At 45.7% G+C, this 12,868-nt stretch overlaps 1 protein-coding gene across 3 annotated transcripts in view; it reads right to left on the bottom strand.

The window, feature by feature from the left end:
• Nucleotides 1-1,101: 1,101 nt before the first annotated feature.
• Nucleotides 1,102-12,868, bottom strand: part of LOC137521836 (anoctamin-7-like) — a 64,464-nt gene continuing 52,697 nt past the window's right edge. Inside the window, exons 23-25 of one of the 3 annotated variants that reach the window (XM_068241620.1) lie at nt 12,301-12,435; nt 6,777-6,836; nt 1,102-3,499 (exon numbers count right to left, since the gene is read on the bottom strand). In XM_068241620.1, the coding sequence (XP_068097721.1) occupies nt 6,786-6,836; nt 12,301-12,435 (186 nt within the window). In that variant the 3' untranslated portion in view covers nt 1,102-3,499; nt 6,777-6,785. Of the gene's footprint in view, nt 3,500-6,776; nt 6,837-12,275; nt 12,436-12,868 lie in introns of all 3 variants that reach the window. The other 2 variants (XM_068241619.1, XM_068241621.1) reach the window with 2 other exon arrangements.

Below are 12,868 nucleotides of genomic sequence, written 5' to 3'. Positions count from 1 at the left end.
AGATAAGCAACAGCATAATAACCTTTAAAGAAAAACATTTCTTTGTTGCAGCTGCTACAACTCCTGCAATAATTCTGCAGTGTCTACTTCCTGCTTTCATGGAAGCAGACATAGTGTTAACATCTTGTGTTTACCAATTAGCTGCCCTGCCGAGGCAGCCAGCTGACACAGCTGAGAGATTAAGTTACAACTTGTGATTGGTCACAGAAAAGGGGGAATTTGACAGGCTAAACTCTCTAAATACATACAGGGTGCATTTCTCTATGCTTTCCTTCTGTCCTGTGCAAGAGTTCAGGTCCACTTTCCGGCTTGTTTTCCACCTGCAAGCGCAATCGCAAATACGTTTGTGCTTGCAAAAGTTGATTTTTTTAACTCAACGTGATTGCGATGTTCACCGTTGGGAGCGAAACGCAATCACGGCAATAATCGTGCAGCACTATGATTGCGCTCGGGGAAAAATAGAATTGCGTTAATGGAAAAGGTGCACCGTGATTTACATGTAAATCACAGACTAACCAGCAAGCTGATGGTGACCCAGAACTCATTGGAGTGTGTGAGGGGCTACAATGGTCCTAAAAGCCCCCTTACTAAAATGTTAAGAAAAACAAAAGTTTGCTTTCTTAAAACAGAAAGAATTTGCGATAATTCAGAGTGGAGTGAGCTTGAGATGTCTCCCAGTGCATCACTGCTGAATATATGCAAATTAACCATTGTACCCTTAGAAGCTAAACACACCTCCAGAACCGCTGGAATGCAATGATGTGTCAGCTTGTTAAATTGTTCAGAGCCATAATAATCCAACATGCATACAGACTGTTTCGGATTGTTTGATCCTCATCAGTGTAAATCATAGAGCACTAGCGATCAGCAAAACGCCAGCCATCCAGCGGATCGCGGCTAGTGGAAAAGGGCCCTTTATGCGAAACTACAACTTTCAGGATGCCCTGCACAGCACAGAGAAACCCACCAGTGATGCTGGGAGTTGTAGTCCCAGATTTGACCAGCAGTGGTGAGACACTCGGCGACCGCCGATTGGTCCTTGGGATTGCACCAACCAGGAGGGCAGAACACGACAAAGACACAAGTACTGGAGGCTGCATATAAAACATGTGAATATTGCTGCTTCTTTATTACTCTAGTGACTCAGCGACATCCATCATAATTAACTGAAATGATAAAATAACAGGAATATAATCCAACTCTCCCTGAAATAAAGACAATACATGCTCCGATAAAACGAGACCCCTTCAGGTTGGAACATGCAGCAATGTAGAGATCTGATGGTCACATCCAGCCTGAGATGAGGAAGAGATAAAGTACAGATTTCCGATCATACATACTGCTACTAATGAGGTTACAGCCCCGCCCCTCTCATTATGGAGAGGTGGAGCTACTGGGATTATTGCATAAAGGGTCAAATCATATCATGCTGTTTGTGTGTGTAAAGGAAATGGCAGGGTTAGTCCAAGAGCTTTGTGTCTCCTCCATGCCACAATGGTGTAATTCCTCTGCATTACTTTGTGTCTCCTTCCCTCTCAGGATGGCGAGATTCCCCTGCAGTAGTCTGTGTCTCCTCCCTTCCTACAATGGTGAGATTTCCCTGCAATAGTTTGTGTCTCCTCCCCTCCCACAATGGTGGGATTTCCCTGCAATAGTTTGTGTCTCCTCCCCTCCCACAATGGTGGGATTTCCCTGCAATAGTTTGTGTCTCCTTCCCTCCCACAATGGTGGGATTTCCCTGCAGTAGTTGTGTCTCCTTCCCTCCCACAATGGTGGGATTTCCCTGCAATAGTTTGTGTCTCCTTCCCTCCTACAATGGTGGGATCTCCCTGCAGTAGTTTGTGTCTCCTCCCCTCCCACAATGGTGGGATTTCCCTGCAGTAGTTTGCATCTCCTCCCCTCCCACAATGGTGAGATGTACCTGCAGTGGTTTGTGTCTCCTCCCCTCCCACAATGGTGGAATGTCCCTGCAGTAGTTTGTGTCTTCTCTCCTCGCACAATAATGAGATCTCTCTGCCTGTAGTAGTTTGTCTTTCCTCCCCTCCAACAATGCTAAGATTTCCCTGCATTAGTTTGCGTCTCCTCCCTTTTAACAATGGTGAAATTTCCCTTCAATAGTTTGCGTCTTCTCTCCTCCCACAATGATGAGATCTCCCTGCAATAGTTTGTGTCTCCTCCCCTCCTACAATAGTGAGATTTCCCTGTTTGTGTATCATCCCCTCCCACAATGGTGAGATATCCCTGCAGTGGTTTGTGTCTCCTGCCCTTCTACAATGGTGAGAGTTACCTACAGCAGTTTGTGTCTCCACCCCTTCCACAATGGTGAGATTTCCCTGCAGTGGTTTTTGTTTCCTGCCCTCCTACAATGACAATATTTCTTTGCAGTGGTTTGTGTCTCCTGCCCTCCTACAATGGTGAGATTTCCCCACAGCAATTTGTGTCTCCTCCTCCTCCACACTGGTGAGATTTCCTTGCAATGGTTTGCGTTTCCAGCCCTCCTACAATGACAAGATTTCCCTGCAGAGCTTTGTGTCTCCTACCCTCCCACAAGGATGAGATGAGTAGTTTGTGTTTCCCTACATTGGTGAGATTTCCTTGCAGTAGTTTGTGTCTCAAACCCTCCCACAATGGTGAAATTGCCCTTTGGCAGTTTGCGTTCGCTCCCCTCCCGTAATAGTGAAATTTCACTGGAGTAGTTCGTATCACCTCCCCTCCCACAATGCTAAGATGAGAAGTTTCTGTTTTCCTACAATGGTTGGTGAGCTTTCCTTGCAGCAGTTTGTGTACCCTTCTCCCCTATATTACATTTGGTTCCCCTCCCTTCCCAGAACAGTTAGATGGGCTGGGTGGGTCTGGAAATTCTGCAGGGAGGAACCTGCCAAGGGGGCCTGAAGAGACACAAGAAGCCAGCATGTGACTGAACTTGGCATCTGCCTCACAGGACTGGAGTGATAGCTTTGGGTGGAGGTGGTTGGCTAAGTGTGAGGAGCAATTTGTAAATAATAAGGCCAGAATAAGAGACAGGTGATGCAGGGTGAGAAGGCTACGGGTACCCTCATTCTGCTTTGTGCTTTGGGTTTGTGCTTTCAATAAGACATCACGCATGGAACTGTTCTGGTAAGCTTACAATCAGGCACTCAGTAAAGCTGATGACATCCACGTTGTCCTCAGTAGTGATGTGCTTTCTGCTAATAACGTCTTTTTCTGAAATGTCCCAAACTGGAGTATGCATTTTGGAAGAACTTGGTGCGATGAATAACTGTCCATCACAGGAAGCCTTGAGACATCCCTCGCGTTGTGTTCCACCACAAATACTCCAACTCTTGTGGGCCTCTGGCCACACGACAACCAATGACGCCATCTTCTTCCAGACGTGCAAACAGCGCCACTATCTATTGCTATAGACCAGTGCAAATTCAATCCATTGCCCAGCCTCCGGGGGCACCACCTCCTGCTCCAAAGGATCAGTAGTTCAGTCCGCTGGGTGAAATGCTACTTGCTGTAATAGAAAAGTTCCGTGGATGTTACTAGAAGAATTAAATAAAACCACAACCGATATACATAAAAAAGAACAAGATCATATATTTCGAAAAATTTGGAACAGTGAAGCCATTTCATATTTAATAAGGCATTCTGTAGAAGATTTATCTATCCGCTGTTACTGCAGATTGTCATGATCTGCTTGCAAATGCCACTTCTGATACCAAGACTTGTGGGGGCACCCATAAAAATACACATAATAAATCCAGGCAAAGAGTAACGGTTGGATTGTTTGTGAGGGTGATTGCTGGTAAGTGGGACAAATGCTAGATTGGGTGATGATGGCTGGGTTGGCAGTCAATGTGATGGTTGGTTTGTGAGGGTGATTATTGGCTAGTGCCACAAATGCTGGATTGGAAGGATGATGGCTGGGTTGGCAGTGGTGATGATGGTAGGTTTGTGAGGGTGATTGCTAGTTAGTGAGACAAATGCTGGATTGGAGAGATGATGGCTCAGTTGGCAGTGGTGATGGTTGGTTTGTGAGGATGATTGCTAGTTAGTGAGACAAATGCTGGATTGGAGAGATGATGGCTGGGTTGGCAGTGGTGATGATGGTAGGTTTGTGAGGGTGATTGCTAGTGGGACAAATGCTAGATTGGAGGGATGATGGCTCTGTTGGCAGTGGTGATGGTTGGTTTGTGAGGGTGATTATTGGCTAGTGCCACTAATGCTAGATTGGAGGGATGATGGCTCTGTTGGCAGTGGTGATGGTTGGTTTGTGAGGATGATTGCTAGTTAGTGGGACAAATGCTGGATTGGAAGGATGATGGCTGGGTTGGCAGTGGTGATGGTTGGTTTGTGAGGATGATTGCTAGTTAGTGAGACAAATGCTGGATTGGAGGGATGATGGCTCTGTTGGCAGTGGTGATGGTTGGTTTGTGAGGGTGATTGCTAGTTAGTGAGACAAATGCTGGATTGGAGGGATGATGGCTCTGTTGGCAGTGGTGATGGTTGGTTTGTGAGGATGATTGCTAGTTAGTGGGACAAATGCTGGATTGGAGAGATGGTGGCTCGGTTGGCAGTGGTGATGATGTTGGTTTGTGAGGGTGACTGGTGGTTAGTGGGACAAATGCTGGATTGGAGAGATGATGGCTCGGTTGGCAGTGGTGATGATGGTAGGTTTGTGAGGGTGATTGCTAGTTAGTGGGACAAATGCTGGATTGGAGGGATGATGGCTCTGTTGGCAGTGGTGATGGTTGGTTTGTGAGGGTGATTGCTAGTTAGTGGGACAAATTCGGGATTGGAGGGATGATGGCTCTGTTGGCAGTGGTGATGGTTGGTTTGTGAGGGTGATTGCTAGTTAGTGGGACAAATGCTGGATTGGAGGGATGATGGCTCGGTTGGCAGTGGTGATGATGTTGGTTTGTGAGGGTGACTGGTGGTTAGTGGGACAAATGCTTAATTGGGAGAATGATGGCTGGGTTGGCAGTGGTGATGATGGTTTGTAAGGGTGATGGTTTCTTTGTGAGGGTGAATGCGGGTTAGTATGACAAATGCTAGATTGGGGGATGATGGTTGGGTTGGCAGTCAATGTGATGGTTGGTTTGTGAGTGTGATTGGTGGTAAGTACCACAAATGCTGGATTGGAAGAATGATGGCTCAGTTGGCAGTGGTGATGATGGTTAGTTTGTGAGGGTGATTGCTAGTTAGTGGGACAAACGCTGGAATGGAAGGATGATGGCTGGGTTGGCAGTGGTGATGATGGTTGGTTTGTGAGGGTGATGGTTTGTTTGTAAGAGTGATTGTTGATTAATGGGAGAAATTCTAGAAGGATCCAATTGACTTGTAATAATCATAATAATGAACCCCTTGGGCGATAAGTATCAGTGGTGCCTGAGATAAAAAAAGACAACATAGTCACCTTCCAGCTCACTTGCTTCCTCCAGCCTCCATCGTGCCTCAACTACACTGCACAGGAGGACCTCTGTACCATCTTCTGACCATCTGAGAGAGGACTATTTCATCCCATGGAAGAATCAGGGCACCATGCAACATTTTTGAACATGCCTAAATACTTTGCTGTAAGGACATACACTTTTTCCGCAGCACTTTGGAGAGTACATCGGACCAGTCATATCACTATCTGTCCTAAATGACCCTGGAACTCCACCAATGTGAGACACCAGAATCTCCTGGCAAGCTCCTCCCGCCCTGGAGACACCACCACGATCTTCAGAAGTCATTAATCAGCGCAAGGCTGCACCGGGCGACCTCGCAGTTCACACATAGCCTCGCTTCCCCTCCCCCAGCCCTTCACCATAGGAATGTCCCCATTAGGGGATTTAGGGAAGAGGCAACCAAATATTTCGAACACAAAAGAACAAGGAACGTTCACACCCCACAAAAATGTTCTCATTTTGTCCTTTTGTGGCGCCATGAGAGACAGCAGGTAACGTAGGCGAGCGATGTCTAACACCTCACTTTCTTGGAAAATATTCGGCATAAAAGCTGCTTTAGAATCACATATTCAACAGAAAGAATAGGATTAATCTGATAATGCCATTAAACCCTGGAGTTCTCTCCCCCAGCTTGGCCTGAGAGCCTCCATTGTCAGGCCTCTCCTCCACTCCTAATTTATGTTAATCTATTTGTGCTAAAAGTGGCCATGAATGACTCAGACTGGCCAGTTTCGGGACCAACAAACTGAATAAAGGGAGCTGCAAATCTTGGGAAATTCAACAGTTTCAGCAAAAGGATGGAGACAGGCCTTCTGCGTTCACAAAGAGAATGTGAGATTTGAGCCAAGTGAGCTCCTTCACCCACCTCAACCGGGTAGAACGAAACACGCAGCCATCCAAGCCAACCAAGTTAGTTAAACATTTTATTGTGTGTTAAAAACTTTGGTGTGATCAATCTGGACTTTCTTCTGGGACAAAAACAGGGTTCTGTATCTTTTCTAAACTATTTAATGGCATCGTGTCCCGTGGGCCTGACTTGTGGGAGCCCAGAGGGTGAGAAGAACCCTGACGATCTCCACCACCTGCTGTGCTATACTATCCCTACATCTAATGACATGCAGTGAGATATAACACTAAGGCCACTATTTCTTGAATTCGGTTTAGTGTCAGAAGATGTCACTGGTGAGATAATGAGCCCCAGCTGCCCCACTTTGCATCATTTAGAGAGGAGCATTTATAAACCTTCTGAGTTTGGAGCAGGAAGATCTGGAAAGACTTCTCTTCTTTTTGTACAATGCAGTGTCTCCCGAGCATTAGAAGAGAAGATTGTGGATTTACCTGCTGGGTTCAGATGTTGTGGGACGGCCTTCCCTTCAGAGGCGGCAAAATGGTACGGTCCTGAACAATGACGAGCACAACACAACAATGGCACGAGTCACCACACACGCTGTCACGGTACAACACGACAGGACTCACCTCACACACCACAATGGCATAAAAACGACACAAGTCACTTCACACACTGGGCAAGATTTACTAACGCCTCATACACACGCTAAACCAGTTGTTTGAAACATCCAACAAATGACCGATTTCACCATGTTGGACGACAATCGTGAGCAAAAGTTTATTCAGACAACAATGAGCGTTTTGCCCAATCCCTCTAGTGGATCAACTCAGACGACTGTTGGGCAGATATGGTGCAGTCGGGCCCATGTGTGCAATGTTGTTTGAATGACATCGGTCTATTGAATGTGCGCATGTCGCACATAATGTCGTTTCTACTTGCACACACAGTATTCAAATGAGTTTGTCATGTCTGTAAAATACAAGTCTTTCCAACGACACTGCAAAGTCGTTTCCACGGCGTTGATCTTCTGTTTTCAGCAACTTTGGTTGGGTGTGTGTATGAACCGTAACAGGAGGCAAAATCAGTGATTAGCAAACCTGAACTGACTGGTGTCTGTTAATAGGTGGGTCATTTCAGAACGTAGAGAGGATTGCCAAAGGGCTATTGAATTAGCAAATGTGTAAATAAAAATGCATAACAAACTTCACTGCCACAAAATTATCCAAACTGAAGGAATGTCCAGCCACTGAAATCTCTGTCACTCAAAACAGTTCAGCGGACAGATACTCCAATGCCCTTTAGCACTTAGGGTGCCCATTAATGTTACAATCTTTTTTGTCCAGTCTTACCAAATCCATGTAGTAGAAGGGTAACCTGAGTTGAATATACTTTGGATACTTTAGGTTGTCCCTCAAATAACATGGAGATGTTAAGTATGGACAAAAAAATGTATCATTAGTGGGCACTTTAAAGTGGACCTGAACTCTTGCACAGGACAGAAGGAAAACAGAGAAATGCATCCTGTATGTATTTAGAGAGTTTAGCCTGTCTAATTCCCCCTTATCTCACCACTGTAATTTGATCTCTCAGCTGTCAGCTCAGGAATCTGCTCTGCCATGTCAGAGCAGCTAATTTGTAAACACAGGATGTTAACAATATGTTAACAATATGTCTGCTTCCATTAAAGCAGGAAGTAGACATACTGCAGATTTATTGCATAATTTAGATCAGCTGTAACAAAGAATGTTTTTTCTTTAAAGGTTATTATGCTGTTGCTTATTTTTCTAGAACAGAGAAGAAGTTCTGAGTCCAGGTCCAATTTAAGAAAAATGTCAGTAAATCTGTGTCAGTAGCCTTGTAGTCTTGTATCCTCCGCCTCATGCTGGATAAAGTCAGCAAAGATCAGAGTCACAGTCTCAGAAATCGATCAAATTTGAGGGTAACAGGAGGCGATCAATGACATCAGCCTGAGATTTCCCAGCATGTCTGATTGATAAATTTGACCAATATGGGCCCAAAATTGGTTGAATCCTTAATAGGGTATGCTTGTTACGGCACCGGTTTTAATCTGATTCTATAATATTAATCGGATCGGATAGTTAATCGCCCGCAAAAACCGAAAGATGTATGGCCCCCTTAACAAATCTCCAAACACTCCTCCGGCAGCGTCTGATGTCATCATGTGGATCCGCACTAATAGCAGATGTGCCATTGCCATCATAGCAGTGCCAACAATGAGAATGTTTGTTGATAAAGTTAGGCCGTCTTGAATTTGTAAAATATAAGTTCTTGGAGGTTCTGCGCGTAAGACAATAGAATAAACTGCAGGGCCAGGTATACAGGAGAATGAATTATGTAGGGTGTGACTGGAACACGCTTTGGCAATCCACATGGGCAGCGAGATTAGTGGCTGCCAGGCGGTTGGAAACCATTGCGTGTCGCATCTTGTGGAGGATTCCTGGCTGATAATAGAGAAGGGAGTTTGGTAAGATGCTCTCTGTTATAGATCACTGCCAGTGGAATAACTAAGGAGCTTGGGGCCCCAGTGCAAGTTTTACATGGAGCCCCAAACACTCTATTGATATGGAGCCCAAAACCTCTCAAGGACATCTGCAGTGTCAGAGAGGAGTATTTAAAGTAAGGAAACAGTTTTTTAAAGGGAACCTAAAGTGTGTGGTATATGGAGGCTGCCATTTTTATTTCTTTTTAAAGGAGCACTATCTATTAACATGTTTTTTTCATTTGAGATAGGAATTTTTTGGGAAGTGCTGCTAAGTACTGGTGTATACATTTGAATGCTTATCTCTTTGTTTACTGTTATCAAATTCCTTTGACACTTTATTGTCGCCAAAACTGAAGGCAGAGTGAACCATGAGGGGACAGGGAATTCCATCACAGTACATCTGTTAACCCTGTGTGTGAGGAAGCTCTCAGCAGCTGCCTGTGTCCCCTGTTTCTTCTGAACTGTCTGCAGAGAGCAGAGGAAATGTAACTTGTTATAAACATTTGTAATTGTGTGTGTTGACAGCAGAGCTTTTTACCTTTTTTTTGCTTTCAGAGAAAAATACTCTGTAGTTTGATATGCAACACGGGCTGTGCAATCTGTGCAATGAAGCAGACACTCCTCTGTTGCTATAATAGAGCTAAATCCTACACACAATGGGCCTGATTCACTGTTCGGTCCTAAAGGCTTTGGGCGTGCTAACTAGGGTGGTAAGTAGTTAGCACGCAGAAAGGTGAATCAGGCCTCCGCAAAGTCCCGCGCGCAAAACTTTGCGTGCGCAAAGTCCGGTGCGTGCGAAATGTTGCATCGCGGTGCGCCGAAAACGACGCACCCGATGCGCCTATAAGGGTGCATTGGGTGTGACCTTTACTTCGCATAGTGCGACGTTAAGGTCGCACTCAATGCGCCGTTATAGGCGCATCGGGTGCGCCATTTTCGTCACACCGCGATGCGACGTTTCGCGTGCACCGGACTTTGCGTACGAGCGCTAATTAGCGCACCCGAAGCATCTTTTGGCGTGATAAGGGGCTTTTCACAAGCATGCTAACAGTTAGCACCGCTTTGTGAATCAAGCCCATTGAATTAAAGCTTTTGCCTCTGATATTTAACATGAAAATTAGGAAAATGTTTACACAGCTACATAGACATAATTTGTACATTGTCATTTTAGAACACTTGGGTATTGATAGTGTTCCTTTAAAGGAGTTGTCAGGGAAATTTTAATAAAATAAATGCTACTTACCGGGGGCTTCCTCCAGCCCCAAGCTCCCAGGACCTCCCTCGCCGCAGCTCTGCCCGCAGCTATTTGCCGGAGCTCCGACCCGGTCCCTGGCGACGACGTCAGAGCGACCTGGAGGTCGCTCTGTACTGCGCCTGCGCGATCGGCGCTGTCAATCACCGCCAGAACTACTGCGCCTTGACAGTGTTACATTAAATCCATTCACTGTTTTGCAGTTAAATAACTTCTGCAGTTAGGCTTATGTAGGGTGCTATTGATAAATAACGTTACTGTGCGCAATAATGTCTGCTGTTTGGCAAATGAACGGCACTATTGATAAATAACGTTACTGTGTGCGGTTTTTCTACTTTTTTTCCTGTGCGCCACTATTATGCAGTACTAACGATAAATAGTGATAAGCGTCTTTTTAATGTGGCGCCATTTTTATGCATTAGGCACTGTACGCCATTATTCACTGATCCGTGCTGGGGGGGCTCTCTGGTGAAGACACAGTCACTTAGACTTCATGCCCACGTCTGCCACTGGTGCCAGGATCAACAGGGTACTAATTGGTCAACAGCAATAGATTTGGCCCCCAGAAAGAACACAAAGAAGAGTGGATACCAGTTAGGGCCAGTAGTTGGGGTTAGGCACCAGTTAGGATGGTTGAGGATGAGGAAGGGGGGTGGGAGGGAGGTTAGCTTTTGAAGATTAAGGCTGGATGTCAGAAAAAGGGTTAATGTTGGAGGAGTTATGAGTTAGGCTTTAGAAAGGGTTTAACTTTAGGGTGGGAGGGATTTCAGATCATGAAGGGGCTAACATGGGTGGGAAGGTTAGGGTTGGGTGATCAGAGCACAAGAAACCCTGATGATAACAGTACTGTATGCCTAAAGCATGAGTCTCAGGGGCCCCATTCTCCATACTCCGAGCACTCCCAAATCCACCACACCAGTCCAATATGTCCCAGCCACCAGATACCTTCAGCTGTCCAAAAATGTTCACCTGAACCCACCACTACTAAGTGTCACTGTGAACTTTGTCTAATTCACCAATCCTTCAGAAGCCCCACTATATTCTGATATGATCCAAGAAAAATCCTGCCTAGAATTGTTGCCACACTTGTGTTCTCCTGTTTTGGTAGGTAAATCTGTCCCCGTTGTCACAGCAGGTCACACATAGGGCCGATTCACATTTTTACTCCCAAGTCTCTCCTAAGAGATCATTTTTCATCTACTGTTAAAAATCACTTTACAGTATATTCTTGCCTGCTGGGGGCTTGAAGCACATCTGGGATGCAATGGGCAAAAATGGATACTTACCCTGGGAGGAGGAAACCTCTAACCCTAACACCCCTCCCACCCGCACAAACTTCTTGACTCCTAACTCTAAATCCCCCCCCTCCCCTGCACAAACCCGCACAACCTTCCTATCTGATGCCTAACCTTAAGCACCCAAACCCCCCAACACACACACACAAACTCCATACCTGATGCCTAAACCTAACCCTCGCCCCCCAGACTTCCTAGCTGAATAAGCCTTGCATCACCTAACCTTAACCCCCCCACCACCACCAATCACCTGCCGCAAGAGGAAAAAAATGTAATTTCATAAGTGCCGCCATAGGCGACAAAATATCGGCATTGAGACATAATTTGCTGTCTACAGCACCAGCGTCTGCTATTTATCGGGCGCCCAAATTACCCCCCAATGCCGGTACTTCAATAGGCGCCTATGGCGGTGCCCAAACTTCTGACACTAGCAGGTTCCCAAATTGCCTGCTTCAACCTCTGGATCCTAAAGAGGTTTCTTTCATCCTCCTCCCCGACTTGATCCAGTTCTGAGATCACCTGTGCCGGTGCAGAAGCATGGACCCGATCAGGCTCGGCTTTTACCAAAGAAAGCCAAGCGGGTCCGTGCTAGTACTCATGCACGAGCTTCTCAACATGCTATTTTTCGGAGGGTACCAACACTTGAACTGGCCGGTGGAGTAGGGCAGGGAAGCCTCTGAAGGATCCAGAAGCTTCCCCCTCCCAAGGCGAGTATGCTGTAAATGCACTTCTCTTCCATACAGGTACACTTTAAAAGGCATTTTATTGATAAAATCTTAAATGATAACCTAGGAGAAACCTTTGAGAAAAAGTCAATTGGATCAGGCCCATTGTGACAGCACAAGACATGCAACACACCCGACTCACATTGTGACAGCACAGCACATGCGACACGCATGACACCAACACACATACACACATTGTGCCGCTAACATACCTGGGGAGCTGGAGGCGGGACTCACCGTCAGCAGCACCTCCTGGTTATCAGCCAACGCTTGCTTTGCCAAATATCGCTCCCGCTTCACCTTAATCTCCACCGACTCGGGGATGTCCGGGACCATCCAATCAATGCAGCGCAAACTGAAGAACACAACGTGCTGTGGGGGAGGAGTCAAACAAAGACAGGTGTCACACAAAAAGTTGTATTAATAAAGGAGTACTCTGATCTTTCATGGGTGGCTTAGCATGATTTTAAAGTTGTTTTTCAGAATCAAGTGGCACAAAACCCTGTCTTCCAATTAAACAACAATACGAGAGGATACTGATAAGTTCCTGGCTTTGCCCCCGTCTGGATGAAATAGGAAAATGAGTGTGGGGAAATAGGTAAACAATGCTGGTAGTAACAACATTATTAGTTAAACTGCAGTATAGTAAGGCAACCACAAGATGTCACTGTCTGTATAGTGAGGTGATGATCTCTATGGTATTGTGATTTCCTGTAGTATTCTCTCTGTGTTCCTCTCTGTTCAAGTAAGCTGCATTTCCTGACTGTTGTGTATGTTTTATCTCTGCATGTTTTTCTTCAGTAAA

Source organism: Hyperolius riggenbachi, chromosome 6, assembly GCF_040937935.1.
Source record: "Hyperolius riggenbachi isolate aHypRig1 chromosome 6, aHypRig1.pri, whole genome shotgun sequence".
Lineage (NCBI taxonomy): Eukaryota > Metazoa > Chordata > Amphibia > Anura > Hyperoliidae > Hyperolius > Hyperolius riggenbachi.
Note: the sequence above shows the minus strand (reverse complement) of the source record. Positions and strands in the feature narration are given on the sequence as shown.